This window comes from Choloepus didactylus, chromosome 1, assembly GCF_015220235.1.
Source record: "Choloepus didactylus isolate mChoDid1 chromosome 1, mChoDid1.pri, whole genome shotgun sequence".
Classification (NCBI taxonomy): Eukaryota; Metazoa; Chordata; class Mammalia; order Pilosa; family Megalonychidae; genus Choloepus; species Choloepus didactylus.
The window spans coordinates 188,103,444-188,124,900 of NC_051307.1; the positions used below are offsets into that span (position 1 = coordinate 188,103,444).

General features: G+C 38.2%; 1 protein-coding gene across 14 annotated transcripts in view; it reads left to right on the top strand.

The window, feature by feature from the left end:
- The window catches only part of ARPP21 (cAMP regulated phosphoprotein 21), a 149,810-nt gene that overhangs the window by 20,848 nt on the left and 107,505 nt on the right, over positions 1-21,457 (top strand). For 11 of the 14 annotated variants that reach the window (XM_037846926.1, XM_037846970.1, XM_037846980.1 and 8 more), the window contains exons 1-3: positions 18,687-18,825; positions 18,918-19,094; positions 20,781-20,947. In XM_037846926.1, the coding sequence (XP_037702854.1) occupies positions 20,819-20,947 (129 nt within the window). In that variant the 5' untranslated portion in view covers positions 18,687-18,825; positions 18,918-19,094; positions 20,781-20,818. Of the gene's footprint in view, positions 1-18,686; positions 18,835-18,917; positions 19,095-20,780; positions 20,948-21,457 lie in introns of those variants that run through there. The other 3 variants (XM_037846950.1, XM_037846943.1, XM_037846932.1) reach the window with 2 other exon arrangements.

Below are 21,457 nucleotides of genomic sequence, written 5' to 3' on the forward strand. Positions count from 1 at the left end.
CTGATTCTGGTCAGATCCTTCCATATGTGAGCCATCTGAGCTCTGACTGCACCCTCCTCGCATACACACCCTGGTGCGCATCCCCTTTAGCCCTGCACCTCCATCCCTTCAAACTGCTCTTCCTCTTTTCTGACCTCCACCATCCTACACCTGGAGCTGTCTGGGAAAGGGAGAGAAGTACCTGAGCTCTCTGGGAGAGATGAGGCGGGTTACTCCCAACTCTTTAGGGTGTGTCATGACAGGTGAAGGTAAGACCAACCCTTACTCTCAAAGTTTACCTCTTGATGGGTGATTGCCAGGCCCTAAGGGGAATTATTAACTCTTGACTAAGGGCTTACAATAAATGTTTCTGTTCTTATGGGATATCATGCACTTCATAGTTCTTTGATTTTCTTATTGGATGAGGGAGTTTTCTTGAATTATAAATTAGTCAAATCTAACTGTTCCCCTTGGTCATTAGTGATAAAGATTCATTTACTCTTGACTGGCATACTTACTACAAAACAGAGAAAAAGTCTTTGGAAAGCTACATGGAGTAACTCCTCATTTCTGGGAGATTGTAAATTCCTTGAAGGCAGGTGCTGGACCTTATCTACTGCTGCACCCCTCACAATTCATAGTAGAATAACTTACTCCTGGTAGGAGCTGTGTAAATCAATTGGTTATTGAATCCATCGGCATTAACAGCCTGATACACATGATCACACACATGGATTGTCCAAATAATTAAAGCCACATCTTTCAGGAGACCAAACATTTCACTTTGACCAATTTAAGTACAAATCTCTCAGCTTGTAGAACATTAAACACTGAATACAATTTAATATTCTCTTACTGATTCATTGTCACAGTATGAAAATACTTATTGAGTTCTGCTCATGATAATGATGACTCATGCTGTTAAAACTTTATCCCCCACTCCCCAAGCCTGTCCATGAAGAGAAGCTGTGAACAATGTGACATAAAGAGGAAAAGTGCCTCTGTGAGTTCCTACAGGTAAAGGTCAGAGAATACTGCCCAGCATGTAAGAACCCAATGTAAGTGTTAGGTCTTTTAATTGTTTAGGCTGCTCCTTTATGAGAATCTGAAGCATTAGTGTACATGCTCTACATGGAGTATTGAACCTTAAAAATCAATAAAGGACCTAGAAATTAAAACATGCAAATTTTTTATGACCAGCTATAAAATTCAAGTATTCAATTATAATTGACCTTTTTATGTCCAGCCTCTTCCCCAGCAGAGTTCTTTAGACAGCCAACAATGATACATACTCCCTGGGAGAAAGTGAGGCAGAGTGTCTTCGGACTTGTGTGGCCTTGGACAAGTTTCTTAGCCTCATTGAATCTCAGCTATCCCATCTTTATAAGGGAAACACTGATGGCTATTAATGGTTGAGAGGAGTAAGTGAGATAACTTGTATAAACTGCTTAATACTTTATGTAGATATTGACTAATATATCATCATGATATTTTGAATGCTATGTGTCGGGCATGGTGTTAGCTGCTGGTGGTTTTGAAATTAAGTTTGGGGATGTAAGTTTCAGAGGTGCCTGCATGTAGACAAACTTTACATTTGGGGTAAGAATTTTAGTGGCCTCTGGGAGTTGGAGGTAAAAAATAAGGGCAGATTTCGTGTATAGTTAAGAATTCTCTACTTTGGGGACAGTTGTAGATTTTTTCTTTCTTTTTTTTATTTTTATCTGGCCACAATTAAATATGTAGTTGCTTAAGAACCAGTAATTCAGAAATATGGATACTCATAAAATTGTATATTGTGGGTCAAGTTTTAATACCTTCATAAATATTGAAAGATTTAGAGCAGAGATGAGGCATTAGGGGTTAGAGAAGGTGACTTAGAGAATCCGACAATGTTTTGAAGCCAAGCAGTGATTCTTAACTTCAGTTTATTACCACTGCAATGTGTTTTCAACTTTCTGAAGTGCCCTGAGATGTTGCAGGTTGGGTTTTGGGAAACAGGCTCTGAGATGGAGTTTCATGTATAGGATGTTTGCCTAGGAGGGTTCTTTGGGCCAACACCTGTGGAAGGACATGGGCGGGAGCAGGAGCGGGCAGAGGGAAAAGTGAGCTGCTACTCAGGGCAAAGGAGAGGATGGTATGGGCCCACCTAATGTGGAGCTCTGCGGCTAAAATGGCCTTCAGATTGTCCTGCGTAGGGTTGAGATGGCCAGGCACTCCCACATCAGACCTGGGTCACCCTAGGAGAGAGCATGGCATTGAGACAATCCCTGAAGGGACAACAAGTCTTTCCTTGAAGGGAGATCCGTGTCTACCACGTGAGGTCTACCAGAAAGATAAAAAATTAACACCAGGCACAACCATGATACTCTAGAGCAAATGTATCTGATTGGATACATTTCACCCCAGTATGGGATAAAAAAATTGTCCTTCATCACTTATAGGGAGAAAAGCCATAGCTAGTTGTGAGTCTGTTTTTCCAAAGAAGCTGTGGCCTTTAAGAGGTTTTCAAACCTCCCATATTCTCTCTAGAAATAATAATCAATCACCTGCAAAGCAGAGTCTCTCCCACTTGGACTGAAGCCCAGTTCTGGTGTATAGTATTTGCATCTCAAGGTGATTTAATCCCAGAGAAAATTTTATGCATTTAACTTTTTATCATGGAAATTTTCAAAACATGCGCAAAATAGTGATAATTGTGTAACAAACTCCATGGACTCATCACGGAGCATCAACATTGTGCCCTTCCTGTTCCAAAGGAATTTTTAATAGCATCAAGCATAGCCTCTTGTGTTGATCTGAGACAGATCTGGACGGGTGTGCCCTCTGTGTGGGGTGAGATTTCACAATATTTGAGGTCACGAACGTTCTCTTAATAGCACTGACGTGAGAGCAGTTGAAGCTGTCAGAGCTGTGATTCTGGGAAGCGACAAGCACACCCCCACACGCCTACAGAGCGGTGCTGCCTGGTCATGCCTCCCATTTCCACTCTCTCGGCTCCACAGCCCCACTGTAAGAACTGGATTCAATCGGGGAATGTGCGCCGACGCCATCAAGGCTGTCTCCATGTCCCATGGCACCCAGGAAGGCTAGGCCGTGAGTCACCGGCGGAGAAAGGTGCTGGAGATTACCCGTGTTTGCTTCATTTTGATAAGTATGTTGTGTAACTGAGGGGCCTCCAGGAAACGGATGAATATGGAAGTGGCCTGGCCAGCCTCTCATGCACTCAGCAATTTTTTTCAGCCCAATATAACACCAAATACAAAATTTCTACTTAAGAAGGGGTTAACTTAGGGCAAATTTTGTAGAGACCATCTAAAGCAGGGTTTGGAATCTTAGTTGACCCCCGTGGCTTGGACGTCCAAAAGCTTCTGACGCACTGAAAGTTCAAGCCCGGGATTGGTCTGCCAAAGTGGTCACGGTTAAACTCCTGCCCTGGTAGGCTTGCCTTTGCAGGGCTCTGTCCTGAGTAGGAACAGCCCTGGCGTGCCTCGGAATGAATCAGCAGTCCGCTTTGCCCCTGCGAGTTGAGCAGGAAACTGATGGTTGTTTGGCCCAGGGAACAGGTGGCTGTGGGGGTTGCGACGGTTGTGTTTCCTCTTTGAGGTGGGGGCTCAGCTGTTTCCTTGATCACGCGCCCCTAGTAAGTGCTTGGAGGAGGCAGGAGGCCAAGAATACAGCTGAGACTTGAGCTGCAGCCAACTCCCAGCAGCTGCTACTCTGTTCTCTGAGCTGGAACTGGCTCCAGGCTGCTAGGTGGCCTGAGCTGGCATTTGGGGAGGGGCTGCAGAGAAGTGTCACTTGCACTGCACGCTCTGAGTGACTTAACCCACCTGCTGTTATGTGTGTGTGTGTGTGTGTGTGTGTGACCTAGTTAAAGTGGACTTTCCCAACATTCAAATTCCATGAACATTTTTAGGTCAGTGAAAAAAAACAAAAGACATTCTTCTGGGGACAATAAATTTACAAGTCTTAAAGAAATCATTAGAAAATAAATAAATAAATAAAGCTGAGGCTACCATCCTAACTCAAAATGTCTTAGTTTACATTTATATCTATCTACATATGCACAAAAAGCAGCTTGAAAAGAATATTGGACTAGCAGCAATATTAAGAATTAAGACAACATCCCTTCTAATCTAGGTCCTCTTAGAACTAAGTCCTAGTTTTAGTGTGGTCTTTATGTAGCTAAATAAGTGATTTTGGTTATGGCCATTGCCCTTGGCTAGGTTTTATTTCCATTTTTTATATGCAAAATGGAGATAATGATCTCAGAATATGAATGCATGTTTTTTTGGAGAAGTAAGAAGTTGAAGTGGAAAGTGTCTGACAGCTATACATGGACACTCAAGAAAAACCTCTACAGAATCAAAATGTGCATTAGATAACATACTTGTGCATATCTATGTATCTGTTTTCTATGTAGCAATAATTGACAGCTCTTTTAGGATGGCTTACATACAATATAAAAATATCTGTTTGGAGGTGAGTGATTATATGAAACTTTCAGTATTTAGTTATATCCTAAACTTGAGAAACAAGAAAAAAAATTTACCTTGAAAATATCACATGAGCTCGCAAAACCTCCTTTGGTTTAAAAGCTCTGATGCCGATGAAGAGCCATTTCATGAACCTAACCTAATGTTTTAAAGAATTAATACATCTTCTCCCTCCGTTGAGTCTGGGTCCTTCTAAAGGGCTGGGCTGGTTCCAGTCATCTTTGTTTCCCCTGTTCATAATAGGGTTCTTAAAAAGTGTGTGTAGAATAAGTGAAAAGGTATTCAATTTATCCTGTTCATTAATGGTTTTGAAATGAAAAATGAGAAATGAGGGCATGCACGTGTTGTGGTTTGAAAAATAGCCAGATTATTGTCCTTGGACAGAACAGGCTTCACTGATCTTCACCAGTATTGCCCCTCAGTAGCTGTGGCTGGAGCTAGGAGCTGATTGATAAAAGTGACAAATCTATTGTGGGGCTGTTTAGTAAAGGAGATTAATAGATAATAAATGTGGAGAAATCTACATACGATACCAGATGTCACCCATGCACCTTCCCTGAATCCAAACCTACTTAACAGAAGGGAATCTGATTTATTTTAATGCCATTACAGTGTCCCTCCACAAATTTAATTTTCCTTTGAAGCCTTGTAGTCAATTCCTTGTAGAGAGAAGTGACCTTAGAACTAAATATTCACGTCAGTGACTTCACATAAAAATATCCTTTAATTCTTAAGATATTATAGTGCAGTCAGATTTAAATTAGTGTTGGCTTTTATTTTAATGCATTTGAGTTGTTTTGATTTTGACTAGCTATTACAAGCACAAAACATCTTTTATGATCATGTGAATTTTTATTTAATTAGACTTGTGATTCTTTAGGCATTATTAAAATATTTTAGTTCCATTATATTATTTTGTGTGTATGTTTTTTCTGTTGGTTTGCCATTTACATTTATTTAAAACATGCCTTTTCATAGACTTAATTCCTTTTATTGCACGTTTGATGATATGTTCTTTTTCTTTGGTGCTATTAATTCTTTGCATTGTCTTTACTTTCCTATTTTCTGATTAAATGGGTAATTACATTGCAACCACAAACATGCTTCACAGTGTGATTAACACTGCAAATAGGCAATTTGAATTCATTCATTATTTTTTGGTCTCTTCTTGATTCCTGTTTACTTTTTCTGATTACAAAAGTAAAAATGTCCATTTGAGAAGATTTGGAAAGACTAGAATAAGCATGTGCCCTCAAATACTCCCTGTGATTTCATCTGCATGAATCACCCCTGGCAACACTTTGACGTGCCTTTTTTATTTATTGACAGGCATATGGTGACTGTTATATTCGCTCATTTCAAAAGTGTAGTGGTTAAAGTTCAAGTCCTAGAAACAGTCTGACAGAATTTTAACTCCAGCCCCACCTCTTCCCAGAGTGAGATATTGGTTGTTAACCCTAACCTCTCTGTGCCTCAGTTTCCTCCTCTTGTGGGATTATTCAAGGGTCAATCACTGCATAGTACTCAAAATAATGTCAGGCCCAGAGTGAGTACCCAATAAAGGTAGTAGAAATGTTGTACATTTGCCCAGTTTACATTGACATTTAACTTTTCTTAATGTAAAGTCTCAAACTGTAGCATAGGAAAAGTAGTTCATTTTCTAATGTGATTTATGTCAGTGATAATGATAATGGGGGAATAATTGTTGATTTGGAAGTGTGGCCTCAGTGGCTTTGCAGTATGATTAGATGCGATTTCCTCATTTCTTGTCAAATTTACATGTTAATTAATCAATAACTAATTACTTCATCAAACCATTACCAAACACCAGGCACCCTACTAGATGTTTGGACACCTGTTTGCACAGTCCCTATTTTAAATAATTTATGTGAGAGATGGACAAGGAACTTACGATACTTCCTGCAGTGCCTTTTAGAAGCTGACCTCCATTTACAGTTTTGTTCACCTCTTGGAGTATTTTGGAGAGCTGTGGTTTGAAAGAAGACAGAATGGCAATGTGAGAGTCCTTGTAGTTGATTAAAGGAAAACATAATCTAGTCTGAAATGGGAAATTATAAATGCATGAAAACTTAATTTATAATAAAATTTCTAATGGTTTTGGTATAGAATCACCCCAAAATAAAACACTTTGGGAGCAAATAATGGATCAGACATTTTGTAACATATGCTGTTGAAAAAAGATTCTAAATAAAATAAAGTAGACCTTTATTTGCTGGGATTGTAACAGTTTGGTACTAATAATTAATTATGCCTGTACTACCCCTGAGAAGTCTAACATCCCCTGTACCACTTCCTTTCCAAGGAAAAGGACTCCAGTGAAAATGCACATTTATCTGTTAGGAGATCGACAACATCCCTCAGAAAGCACTTGCTACTTTTCATTATAAAATAACATTTGCTTTTTTCCATTTTCAGGTAAGATTAGTCATTAATAAAGAAGCATTGATTTTTGTGGAAGCAACTCTCTATTAAAAAAGGAAAAAAAACCATGACTCTAAAACTCTTCTGTGAGGGGAAAGCTGTATGTATATATAATTTCCTAATAATACTGTATTCCTTGCATCCTTCATGCATATCCCAGGTGATGTATGTGGGTATTTTTATGTGTATCTTAAAATGATTAGAGCCTACACTTTACGTAGGCCATGGTGAATATGATCAATAGCTTATTATTGCTTGCTAGAAAATAAACTTTTGTCCTAGTGGTTATTTCAACCTGAAAAGGCCAGTCCTAAAATCATCTTTCAAAATCTAGTAAAAGATCTGGCCCCCAAAATTCAGGAGAAACAAGTAGCAAATGATACAGTTACTCCTTATTTGTATACATAACTTTAAAAAAACATAAACTAATCAGAAAGAGAAAAATGTTACTGGAACATGAAATTTGCAACAAAGTCCAGGACACTCAGTGAGAGCACGTATATGGAAAGCCATGTGATAAACTAAGTTTTGCTCAAAACTGAGCATGTTTTAAAATAAAAAAATCTTCCAAAATTGACCAAATGAGGTCATGTAAAAATGATACGTAGTCAGGGAGTAGTTAGGTAGGCAGCATTTCTCACCAGTTTTGCAGTCACTTTGTTTGACATCTTGGTAAGCTCAATGAATCACCAGCAGAGGGAATAGTTGATGGGTTCTGCTGATTTGTTACTCTCTTCACTCCTGCTGGGGTCTCTGAAAGTTAGAGTAGACATGGGCTGGCCTGAAATTGGCTTCTGTGTTCATGTCCAATCCCCATAGGAATGGTCAATCCATAGTTACAAGCAGGGAGCCAGTGCACCCAGAATTGACAACAAAATCTTCCCGGCATTTCAAAGAGCTGAGATCTGTCCTTTATATATTTGCAAGTAGCCTGGGTTCAAATTACGTACACACATGCAAACATACACTCATATATCCATATATTTTAATATTAAAAATTAGCATGCTAGCCCTGCCTTGTGAGACTAACAAGGATCATCTATGTAAATGTGCTTTGTTTTTGGTGTTTATAGAAAATTGCTTTTTTCATTATCATGTAGCTTTTGAGAGGCACCAGGATCCTGTCCTGTTCTTTACGTCCCTTAAATATCTTTCTTTCTTTTAGTGGAAGTATATAATCATTTGAAGTGTAGAACACATTAAAGTATATACCATACTTTAATAAATACAGGGAAATGCTACTCCTAGCATATTATTTATCTATAATGAACAGTCCTCTTCCTGCTGGATGACTAGTAGTAATGAATGAATTGCTCTTTTTGCCTTCATAGTGTTAAATCTATTTGCAGAAATTAAATGTTGATGCAGGCTTCATCATAAATTCTTCTAAGTATACAATTGTTCTATTGTTACTTATTTTATTAATATTGTAGGAGGTTTCTGACAGCTGGACCAACTTTTCATCCTCCTTCCTTCCCTCCCACCCTCTCTCCCTTCTTTCCTTCCTTCCTCTCTCCCATCCTTCCTCCCTTACTTTTGAAATTATCGTTATGAGTAAAGAAAAGGTTATTATTTTTTCTTATTATCTGATTTTTCTCCAAGTTTACCCCTTGGGCTTTCTATTAAGGAAACAAAATCCAACCAGAAAAAATTCCATTTCTTCTGAACAAATCTTGCTACATTATGAGAGCAACTACTGACTTCTCCTTTCTGATCTACTTTTAGAAATCTTTAAGGTATCACAAAAAAGCCCACAGCTTAAAAGTTGAGTATTCCTTATTACGTAAGATTGACAGATAATACAATTTCAGTGATACATCAAATCATAAATTTGACCCTTTGTCAGAGATTTTCAACCCAGCAATTTCCACATGTTAACCTTTTCCACATCCATAACACTCTTGCAGATGTTTAGCAACTGCACCAACTTATGCTTCTGTTCTTTGGTGAAATACCAGATTTTCAGCCCCAATTCTAGAGATCAGGTTTCTTGCTTGATTGTAGGGATGCTACATCATGTTTGATTTTCAAGAATAAGATAACAAATTAGAGACATTAAGGTGGATAGGTTAGCCTCATGTCTTTATTCTTGAAATGTCAGTTTGCACTGAGACAATCAACAATTTTCTTCTATTGAAATCTCTTAAAAGTAAAAGCACTTCAGGACTATTTTGTCTGACCATGCCACACATATACAAAGTTAATAGCTCCTTCGAGGCTCTTAGCCTAGATGTTATAGAATTCATGAATAAAATGCCCCCAAATCTTCAACTTCACCTTCAGGAATCCCCAGGGATTTCCTAAATGCAACTTAACCCTTTCGCCTTGGGTCCTGTTCTGCCCTGAGACCCAAGACCCCATACCAGCACCTGTCCCACTTAGGGCAAGATATGCCTCCAAATGACATTAATAGTTTCTCCAAATTCTTTTATTTACAGTGGTTTGAGAATCTGCCTCTTCCCTTTCTTCAGAAGTGGGTAACTCTAGCTGCCTCTAATAACTCACAGAGCTTTCACCAGCTATTATTTTATGAGGTTATGAGTTAAATAAATAGAGGAGTACAGAAAAAGCAAACATCCATTTCCCTTGACCCCAGCTTCTTAGGACTGAAGGGTCTGGTTGGAAGGTTTGTTCAGGAAGACCCCAAGTAGGAGAGGTCCATCAAGACACAAGACAAGCCCCTGCAAAAATGCCTTTAGACTTGAATACAACAAACTCTTTAACTGTCCCTTCAAGCAAGAACTTTTTGTAAATGAAAGAAAGAAAGAGAAAAAAGAAAAGGAGAGAAGAAAAAGTTACACGAAGTCAGGTTGGCAGGAAAAGACACTGCCACTTCAGGATTTTGAGGTAGAGTGCGGTTGGCCAATGTGATGGCAATTCTGACAGTGAACCGTGGTAGGCAGGCAAACTAGTAACCTGCAGCCCTCTTTCAAATGGCCAACCACATGTTCTCTTTGGGTTGCTTTCCAAGCTGGGCTCCTGGGCTCCAGTCACCATTGGCACCAGATGGCTACAGAGCTGGACTATTGCCCAAACCAAAGCAGGCACATACCAATTCTAACCACTCAAGTAAGGAAGATCCTTCTGGCCAAGCCCAGGACACATTTGTGAAAACACAGACTCTGCCCTACTGATGTGTTGTAAGGTCCCGGAAAATGTTTTCCTCCCAGCAGTGTATCCATTTCTCATTTTAGCAAACTGCTATCGATTGTGTTTCTGCTCTGTTAAGCTCTGTCGGCGGTCCTGAGATACACTGCCTCTGAGGCTTGTGCCCAGGGAACTGAGAGTCTAGTGCCAACATTCTTCATCTGGAGGATTTCTTTAGAATGCTTGTATGTAAAGCATGAACCAAACACAAGCCAACCCTTGATGGCTTAGAAATAAAGGCTTAGAGATACTCTTTTGCAGATTTGCTTTCATATACTATACTTTTGTCTACCCAAGTCTACGTCCTGTCTCTAAAGGTCCTGGCTTCTTTTGCTCCTCCTTGTCTACCAGGGAAGGAGGCCATACAACAGTGGAGGAGGAAGCATCTCTACCACCTTTTTCCTCCACTATAGAGGTTCCAAACGTGGACTCTTTTCTGGCATTGCACTCACACTCATCCTGTGGTAGTTTTTTTGTTTCTTACTCTCCTGTGCTAACCAGTCAAATAGACTTTGAGAGATTTAGTTGGGGGGTGGGAAAATTTCAATGTAATATTAACATGCATTACAACAAAAAACATGCCAATGTCAAATGAATTCAATTATTTTATAGTTCGTGTAACATCTTAAAGTAATCTGATGATAGTAGTAGGAATTATTTATTGAACAATTACGTTCTTCTCCAGCAAATATGTTGATCTCAGCAGAGTGACTCTTAGTTTTCATGACTGTGTTTGCAGTGGTGTCAATATGCAATTTTGGTGTAATGCAAAATATGAGGTGGTGTAGAGGAAGAAAAAGTAGAGCAACAACAACAATCAAACAACAAAGCTCCAGCATTTAAGAGAGGCAGAGTGGGTACATAAGATGAAGATGTCGTGTCCTCCACTTTGTGATACAAACACCATTGCACCTGAGATTGTGGCACTTGATCCTAAGGGGCGAGGCAACACTTAGGTGAGGGTCCTGTTAGTGGGAGCAATTGAAAGAAGCGTCATATAACAGCTGAAAGGAGCAGAGTTTGGAGGGAAGGAGAGACACTGTTTTCTATATTTTTTTGGTCTGGGGATGTGATCAAGGTCTAGATGTATGGCTGGTCTAATTGTGATAATGAGTACATTTCATTGAATCCATCAGTTTTTCAGAAAAACTCAGCAAGTACAGAGAGCCTGAAGAAACTCATCCGCACGTGCTTCAGGGGTTGAGTACCCACCTTTTATCTTTAGTGAGAGCAACCCTCCCATTGTCCCTGTCTTCTATTAATTGTATCTATTAGCTCCCTTAAGATTGCTTTCAAAATTAGGCCTACTTTAAGAAAACTCTAAGTCTAAGGTTAGCATGGGGTATCTAATGTTTTTATTCTATCCTTTAGTCTTCCTGATTGCTTTTCTCTCAAATCCCTTTGTCTGTTTAATTCTCTAGGTTCCTTCAGGGCAACATCGCGTCTTTGCTTTTTCTCGTATCCTACCCACAAAATGTTCCATACAGTAGGTGCTCAATAAACGTGCTTCAGTTTTCTCTGAATGGATAGATGACTGTTACAGAGCTCAGCAAGACCCAAGCCTTCTTGGGCTCCATCTATCCAGAACATGTCATGGTTTTGCTCTTTGGTCCCTTTGAGTGGCTGAAAGGGTGTTTTTCCTTAAACCTCGACTTGCTGGTTAATAGGTTTGTGTTACTAGATACCTTGGCTTTAGGTGAAGGAAGCAGTACAAGAAAGACCCCTGGCTGCCACTGATTGGAATCCAGATAAAACTTGGTGCTTCCTTTTATCCACTGATTCAAAAATTTCCACTATGTGTCAGGCATTGTTCTCAGTACTGGGATTACAGAGGTAGACAAAATGAGAAAAATCCCTGTCCTTGTGGAGCTTACATAATAGTGGAGAGGAGTGTTTTTTTTTTTTTTTTTTTTTTTTATTATTTGTTTTTTTTATTGCTTAGTTCAGATTTTCAGCTTTGTTCATGAAAGACTTGTCTGCATTGCTGGGACCTGTCAGATCCAGTGATTAGAGAGCCTAACAGCTGGCTGAATCGAACAACAGAAGATCTGAGAAGGCAGCTTGTAGTCTTCTCCACTTGTAAACTAGAAATGAATAAATGTATTTGATGTAAGGATAAATTGTAGTGATCTGTATAAAATAACACAGCCCAGGGTTACCATGTAGTAAGTGCTCAATAAAAGCTAATTGTTGCTTTATTGTTTTGGTCGTTGAATCCTGTAGAAAGGACTTGCTGTCAATATATTAATACCCAATTTTAGTTCAGAGCTACTCTAGTAGCTAGAAACTTTGTGTGTCTCCTGAAATTCCACATGCTATGCTTGGGATGGCAGCATACATCCATTTCTGCTAAATCTCACTCCATCTCTGTCTCCCTCCCTTTTGGGAGTTGATCATCGCTCCTGCAGTCAGCTTCTCATAGCTCCTGCACCAATAGATGTATAGACAGTGTAGAACCACATTTTAACTTTTTATTTTGGAGGAGAACCTTTTGATTCTTTTGTTCCTCTGGAAAACCCTTTCAATCTTTCTGCTGTAACCAGTTGGTAATGAGGCAGGTCATGGGTGGACAATTTAAACTTCTATGCTGATTCATTTTGATTAGGTTTCATAATGATGAGTTTGCTAATAATAATTCCAAAACGGCAATATTAGACGCATGAAATATTCATAGGCTATAGCACCAAATACCAAGCATTAACTTAAAGGGGAAACGAAGCTGTCACAGGAAGGGAAACTGCTTATTTTCCCTAATTTACATATATAAAAACCATGACTTCCATTACCAATTCAAAATTCTGACAATTATAATTTATCAATTTTTCTTTGCTTTTATTCATTTTATCTAAAGTGTTTCTTTTTTTTTTTTTCTGCAAGCAAGGTTTTAATTCCTCAAGCACTTAGCTCCTGCTCTGGCACCTATAACTGCGTCACATTTGTTAAATTTTATTGTTTTTGAAATGACACATGCTTCTTTCACTTATTAAAGAGGTGAAGGAGGAAAGAGTTTATGTCAGATGTGCTGATTAACTTTAAAATTAGTATTGCCCCTATTTTTGAACTGCCTTTCTCTTTATGATGAATTTTGATATTTTGAACCCTTTAAGCTACAGCTGAAAATATGTATTTTGTGATAAATCCTTGTTCCATTTCATTGTGCCTCCAAAACTGAAAATAAATAGTGAATTATTTTCTTGGCATCCAGCTAAACAGGGAATTTAAAAATTCTGTACTGAAAAACTGAATTGATAATACAAAATTCTAGCATCTGCAAAATTACTAATACACAAGCAAGAATATCTTTTCACTGAATCACTTCCCTCCCAGCTCTGAAATAGTTTTGCTATAGGCAATCACATTAAAATGATATTGAGAAAAATATTTAGGATAAGTGTGTGATTTTGTGGGATTCCTGGAAGATCTAACCATTTAGGAATATTTTTGCGTTTAGCAAAATTATATGAGAGGGTCATTATCAACAAAATCTGACTGTTATTTGAGTTCCTGAAAATTTGTTTTAGTTACATGTGGAATGACAAAGCTACTCCCCAAGTTTGAGATCCCTGCTATTTGTTGAAGATTAGGGAGACACTCTTTTCTAATTGTTCAGTGTGCTCTGGCACCAGTATAGATTCTAATCAGGCGTTCTACATTTAAAAAGACATTATCATGTCTTCCTGCACATCCTGGGAACACTTGATCTGGGAATCAGGCAGGTATGTGATTTCCCACGTGGTCTCCAAAGAGTTGAGTACCTTGAGTTCTAAGTGTGGAAGGAGGAAATTGGTCAGATAGCTAGTAGATAATTTCATGTCATTCTGATAGCTATGGCACATGGGCTTTTGGGAGATTCAGAAATAAAGATGGAGCACAATGTTTAGAGAAAACATATGTCTATGTGATTTGAGGGAGTTATACTAGAGAAAAACCTTCAGGCTGTCATCAGAAGATGTGATCGTGCAGTTTCTATACAGTATTTGCTGGCTCGTGCATGTGAGAAGACGATAATGGCACAGTGGGGGAAAAAAGTGGGGGTTTCTCATACAATATTCTGGGAATTAATTGCTGGCCTAGATTTCTGATAAGGCCATCTCTGGAGGAACATAGCAATGGCCCTATCAGAAAGAGCTCTGACTACCAGGTTAAATACCTATGTTTTTCACATGGCTCTGCCATTGTGGGATCTTGTCCAAGTCACTGGATTTAAAGTTGGTGGCTAGACCAGCTGATTTTAAACTTCTTTTCAACTTTGTGGTTCTCTGGGCATTTGCACATTTTCAAAAAATTTTACACCTAACTAGAGGTCGATAACGCCTCTCTGTATATGGGTATATCATGCTTAGACTCTCAATAGAATGAGGTTGAAAATATAAAGGGTTATTAGCCTGCATAGTTTACAAAGCTGAGGCCATTTAAAATTCTGGGATTAGTCTCACCAGGCAGTCAAACTCAAACCAGCCTCCATGGCAAGATGGAAGGAGAACCATTGGCCCTGTTCTCTGTCGGATTTAATTTGGCCAGAAAATTCTCTTCATCTGGTTTGTTTACGCAAGAAATTGGACCAGTTACACGACAAAGCCATTGATCAGCTGTTTCATTCCATCCAGCTTTCTCATCCAGATTACTGATGGTTTCTCGTTTGTATTGCACCAAGACCATGTCCAGGTTAAGCTTTAGAGAAAAACTTGGTAGGATTGTCTTACTCAGAAACGTTGTCTCTTACCTTTTGTGGGTGAGGGCACATTGAATACACGTGTTGATTCTAGTCGCGATGCAATGTAGGTTCTCTGAACATTCTATTTCCCCCAATCTTTTTATTCTTGCAACAGCAACACTGAATAGGTAAATGGTGAAGTTTATCTTGTCAAAGGCTAGAATGCTAAAATGATGGTGAAGATGATGCTGACACCATTCATTGTGTACTTACGCAGATCAAGTACTAGCCTGGGCAGGTTACCTATGTGGAACTAGTGTGTATATATGTGCCATCAATAAATCAGAGAAAATTTCATAAAGCAGAATGCTTTTGTACTATGTATTCTGCCTTTGATCTCTCAGTGTGCATGATGCTGATTTGTTTAATTTTGATTTATATCATATCCAGAAAGAAAAAAATAGCACATTTTTATGTGAAGTTTTGTTAGTTGACCTGAATATCACGTCATATGTAGAAAAATAACCTTGCACAAGTAGAGGCTCAATAAAAAACTTGTTATTAGAATGAAGAATTGAAACAGCAACACAAAACTGCTCTTCAGATGTTTCTCTTGAAAGGAGTCCTCCCTTAAATTCATAGTTATCATGAGCTGTTCTTATGACCAAAATGTTAACATTAGTTCTTTCCACTGCTAGATTCTGCTAAATGCTGATCTAGCTTATGTTTGTGTTCACTTTACTATAATAGAGTAGAAAAAGAGAGTTATACATATGAACTGCTATATGCTTATAAAGTGACTTAGATTAAAACTTAAACAAAAATATCATGTAAAATATTTCTATACCCTAAAACCCTGGTATGAAATTCTTTTCCTTGAAAGTCCCCTTAGGTTCTTCCTCCAAAATGGTGTTCTGATAATTATGGCACGAATGGCTCAAGCATCTTACAGAATGATTTAGTTAAAGGCTTTAGTTAGAAGGTAGAGCTCCTGGTTGAGTGATTTTACACATGTATTGAGGGATACAAATTTCCTTGGGAAATTAAATTTATGTGACATTTTCTCTTGGATGTTTTTCATCACCTTGGGAAATTTTCAAACTTGCTGAAGATTTTAGTCTGTACACGTTATACAAACCATTGTTGCTTTAATTTCTGAAGGGATTGCTTTCCAGTTGCTTCTTGGATTTTGGCTTTTTGTTTGTTTTACTCCTGTTAACCTTAATCTTACAAGTTCTAAATATTTTTAAAATTTAAACAGAAGAATTGTTTTGAAAACAGGATTGTTTTGAAAACATGGTGTTGTAGTATTTAAATACCCCATAAAGCATATTGACAAATCATAAATATCACCAAAATCTGTAAGTAGTTTATTTTGCAGAACTGGGATCAGTCAAAAAAAGAGTAGATAGTGCATAGGGGAAACTTTTATTGTTCAAATAAGTAAACTTTTTTGATTATGTTGTTTCATCATAAAGTATGCTGATTTGGGATAGGATTAGTCATCTCTCACAATTTTTAGTATGAGTATTTGAAGAAAGTGACTAATAAAGTGACCCTCCCAACTTGCTAATAGAATCCAATTTTGATTTTTCAGTTTAGATATCCCCTGAGAACTAACTCGCTATTGGCTCTGCAATTTGAATCAAATCTTCATCTTTCTTCCCCTACAGCACAGTGATTAATATATGTAACATACATACATAATTAAGACAAACACATTTTGTTGGTGGTTATTCATACAGAATATTTGGTGTCTTGCACTGTGCCATTCTCCTTTCTCCCCCTTTCTCTCTCATCCCCATAATCCTAAATGCTACCATTTTCAACTCTAAAGGAATCTAAAGAAGTAAGAAATCATATAAATACAATAGGAAATGAAAATTATTTTCCTCATTCTCCTCACTGTAAATAGCTGTCAGCATTGTTGATTTATTTACTATAGCTTGTTTTATGAATGTTTGCTTGCATTTGGCAAATATAACCCCCAAAAGTAGGGCCACTGAAAGAACTACAATGACTTTTGTGCATTTGAATTTAGTCTCCTCTTTCTCCCACCAACTGCAACAATTGAGATTTCTCCAGAATGTTTATTAACCAAATGTTGGAGAAAAGATGTTTGTTAAAAAATAGCTTTGGTTCTTTATGAAATGGGAAAAATTGGAATAAATTAAGATTAAATGGTAGTGGAAGAGTCGGGTTACTTTGGCAAACAGAAAGCTGGAGTAGGATTGGTTTGCTGGCACTGCTTTCCTAGCAAAGAGAACAATTTTAACCAGTTACAAAAATATTTGTGATCCATATGTTCCTCTCTGCTCATTCCCATATGCCCATATTCTCTTTTATCTTGGTAGATGATGACTTTATGATTCAGGCATGCAAGAATAATACCTCGCTGACTTTCGAGCTCAGTGCTATTTCAAAATGTGTCCTGGTAATTACACACACACACATCTCCAGGCTGTTCGCGCTTTGAGTTGGTTACGTACTGTGTGAATATCAGTTTGGTCTTTCTTTTTCTTGATGGAAAGAATTATATCATGCATCCTCCTACGGAGGCTGGAATAATGCATCTAAGGCTTCAATTTGAAAATATCCTTGCCATTCACTTACTGGAGTTTTAAATTCCACTGTACAAATATGAGGAGCAGAAAAAGGGTGTGGTAATTTTTGATAACTTCATTCTCCTTGGGAAAAGGAAAACAGGATTCACAAAAGCATTTAGTAAATACATCTAGCACTGGAACCTATTATAGACCATATTAGATAATGGGCTGGTTACTTAAACAGATCAATTTTAAGACATGTTATCTTCTATTTAATATTGAGTGTTAGTCATAGCAGCCATGGTGAATCTGTTATAATTGAAAAATTAAAATTACTGTTGATTAGTCATCAGTTTTTGTCCTAAATGCATGTTTGCTAATCTCCCAATAGCTATGCAAGTCCTAACAATGAAGGAAACATTTTAAAAGCCAAATTATCCACCTTGAGAGAATATGAATAAAACCAGAAATTATGGACTATGTGAACACACTTTCGGCAGTTGTTTTTCTCTTACACAACAAATGTCTTTGTAACCCAATATGTTGTTAATATAGCCTCAGTAAAATCCTGTGAAGTACCAGCTGTGCTCATTTAAACTTGGAGGTGGGTGGAGGGAGCAGGGAGGGGAAGGCAGAGAGTGTTTCTAACTTTCAGACTAAATCATTGGGATGTATTTAGTTTTTCATAAACAGGTATATGATAGAAGAGATGCATGTGCTGTTAGATTTAGCAGGTGTGCACCAAAGTAGAGTTACTGGGAAAGGAGTGAGATACAGCTTGATTTTGGCAAATGTTATTAGGAACCTGTCTCTGTGTTTGCATTCAAGCTGTCTTTGCCGCTGCTCCTGTAGGAGTTGTGAGAAAAAGTGCACATTATAGCATGGATTGTTTTCAATAGGCTCCAAGTTTGCAAATCTGTTGAATCCCTCTGACAGTGTTTCTTTGCTGTCAAACAGAATGCCCAGCTGGTGATGGCAGTCCTGATGGGGAGGGAGGGATAATGGATAGGCTGCATTCGTCATGTCATGTAACAAGAATACTAGGAATTCTTCTTCCCAAAATGTAAGTGAAAAGGAAAGCTTTTTCAGCTGTGCCATTGTGAAAGTTTTCTTCCTTTTTCCTTTTGTCTTTTTTTCTTTTTTTTTACTTTTATGGATGATGTCTCATTATCTCAAAACCTTTAAATATACTTCATTAATATAACTTTCATTTAAAAAAGAGTCACAGAAACAGCACTAAGTATATCATATTAATGTATAACTAAGACAAAGGCTTTGGTTAAAAAAAGGAGGCAAGATTTTGCTCATAGGTGATCTTAATTCTCATTGAAGCAAACACATAAGCTTGTTTTTTTTTTTAATACAAAGTGTGAGATTTCACTAAAAAAGGTTAAAATTGAAGTGAGTAATCTTTGGTGCATAATGCAATTGTTAATTTTAGCTCCTTGCGTGGGTGCCGTTCTGACTTGAACAGCCGGCTGTAGCCTTCATTAGAGAAGAAGCAGGCAGCTTGAGACAGGTGGAGCCGGATCAAGCTGTGAACGTGATTTGCTGGAAGCTGGTCATTAGTGTTAGAAATCCAGTCTTAATTTATTTCGTCCTTCACCCTACCATGATTATTTCAATTATTATTTACTTTTCATCTTTTTTCAGGTTGACGATGATGTGTCAAACTGTGTAAGGGAGTCGCATGGAGATGGGCATTCTGAACTGTTAATGGGGACATGGGACTCCAGTTGTCTCTGATCACTGGTGTGGATTTTCCTGGTGTAGAACGACAGAAGCCGCTAGTAAGTCTCCAGGACCTACAGCAAGAATTCTGCACAGAAGGTAAAGGTTTTGTTGTCTGGCTGTCATCTCTCTTGTATTGTTTATTATTTACATAAATGTGCCTATTTGTATAGAACAGTTCATTGAATGTAACCAAAAGTCTGTAACAGGGACTCACTTGGCTTATAGTTTAGAAAATCAGAGCTCCGCTTGTTTACATTTAACATCTGGTTGCAATATGTTTTTTATTGAAATGCCCTGACAAAATTGTTCGGCCAACAGAAGTCCCCTCTCCTCCTCCTACCTAATACATTAAGAAACAAGTTATTTGCCATTGGGAAATGGAACTTTTTTATTTAGTTAGCCACGCACATATTGAATATCACAGAAACACGAGAAATCAGTCAGAATTCACTGCATGGAATATCCTAAAATCCCCCAAAACCTAAAAGTATTGCTCATTAGTCACTTACATACTCAAACAACTGTGTTTTAGGAAAACTTTTCCTTTTAAATTCCCATAATCCTTTGCTAAATAAGCCTACTTTTAAAAAAAAGTTATCATTAGATAGCTTCTGTTCTGTCATGGTAGGTTTTAGCAAATTTGCAACAAAAACTGCTGGATTTTAGATTTTTCTCATGACTCCTATTCCAGTTGGAAATAAAGTTACTGAGTTTGTAAATGATAATTAAACACTCTCAAAGAAACATATCAAAACACTGATTTGTCCAATAATAATTACCACTGTAATCACTGGGAATAGGACAGTTATTGCTTTGGAATTTTCGTGAAAGAACTGACTTTATAGGCTACTGTCTCTTCCTTCCTTCCTTCCTTCCTTCCTTTCTTTTTCACATCTTACAAAATAAGGAGGAAGTAAATGTTAAATTATTCATGAGCCTTATTTGACAGCACCTCAGAAGGAGAAGTGTCAGGGTTTTTATGGTGGTAGAGAGAAAAAAAAATAATAACAGGCTTTAACTTTGAAAAGCCATTCCCAGGTCTGTATAGTAGTCTATTGTGAGCCGGCAGTAGCGGAGCTCGGTTGGATAGCTTCATTAGAACTGCCTGCCAAACACTTCCTTCCGTAGGATCTGTGCAGCACCAGTAACTGACAGGAGCTTGGGAGACAGCTTATGCTTTTAATAATGTAGCTGTCGGTGTGAAACCTGAAAATGTTGACCCTGAAAGGTTTATTGCCAAATTTAAATTCCATATTTATACTGCATTATTACCTCTTCAATTGGTTTTTACCCATTGTAGAGCACACTGTATTCTTTATACCTAGGAAACTGTGTCTGTGATTAAACTTGCAAATAATTTTGAGTGATCTTAGAAGAGCTGGAGACTACCCATACAACCTCTTGACTCAGAAGTCGAGGGTCATCTGTTCAGAAGTTGGAGGAATATGCTCTTCTTCCTCTATGACGTGGGGCAAAGACTGGTGGAGGTGTGAGAGTTAAACATCTCCATTTAAGACGCACTGATCCATTTCTGTGGCAAGGTGCATTCACAAGTGTGTATGCGTGGAGGGGGTACACGGACGTGGTGGCCACACTGCCTCCTGTGTATACCTTCGGTACTTGATTTGATTTTGTTTTATTCTCCTTTTTGCATAAAGTTGGCAGGGGTGTCCGTATTGCTCATTCGAATTTCAATGTATAGAGAGAAATGAAATATCTCGAGAGTGATAGTAAATACTGAAGCCTCCACTGACTTTATTTTCTGGCATCTTGCCCTTCCAGGGCATCAAACCTTGTTATTTTAATCTGTGTCTGGGAGAATGTCTGAGCAAGGTGACCTGAATCAGGCGATAGTGGAGGAAGGTGGGACTGAGCAGGAGACGGCTGCTCCAGAGAACGGCATAGTTAAATCGGGAAGTCTGGACGAGGAGGAGAAGCTGGAACTGCAGGTGAGTCTAGAGTCCCAAAAATCACACCACCGTGCGCAATTCCCTTCTTTCGTTTTTAAAGTTCATTGAAGGTTGTTTGTTTGTTTGTTAAAGAGTTAGACTAGTTAAATAAATAGGAAACGTTTTCCCAATTATTAGTCACAGTTTTTTTCTGACCGACCTGCGCACCAAAATGCTTTTAGAAATGAAAAATATCCAGAGAAACTATTTAATTACAGAATGTGCACACAGCATCCCAGTACTAATTTTTAGACCACCTCCAGGTGTATGGAGGTCTTCTCCTGAGGCAGCTTTAGGCTGGCTGAGTTTTACAAATGGATTTGCTCCTCTGTGGAAAAACTGAAGGTCCAATTCACAGTACACTTAGGAAAAATCAAAGACGTGAGCTCCATTGATTTTCATAGGCAAGACGAAGTTCGATTCTTATTAACAAACAAGCCTAAGCCCTAGATTTTCCTGCCAAAGAGAGGGGGGAGAAAAAGAATGGCAGGGACTGAAAAAGTATTATGA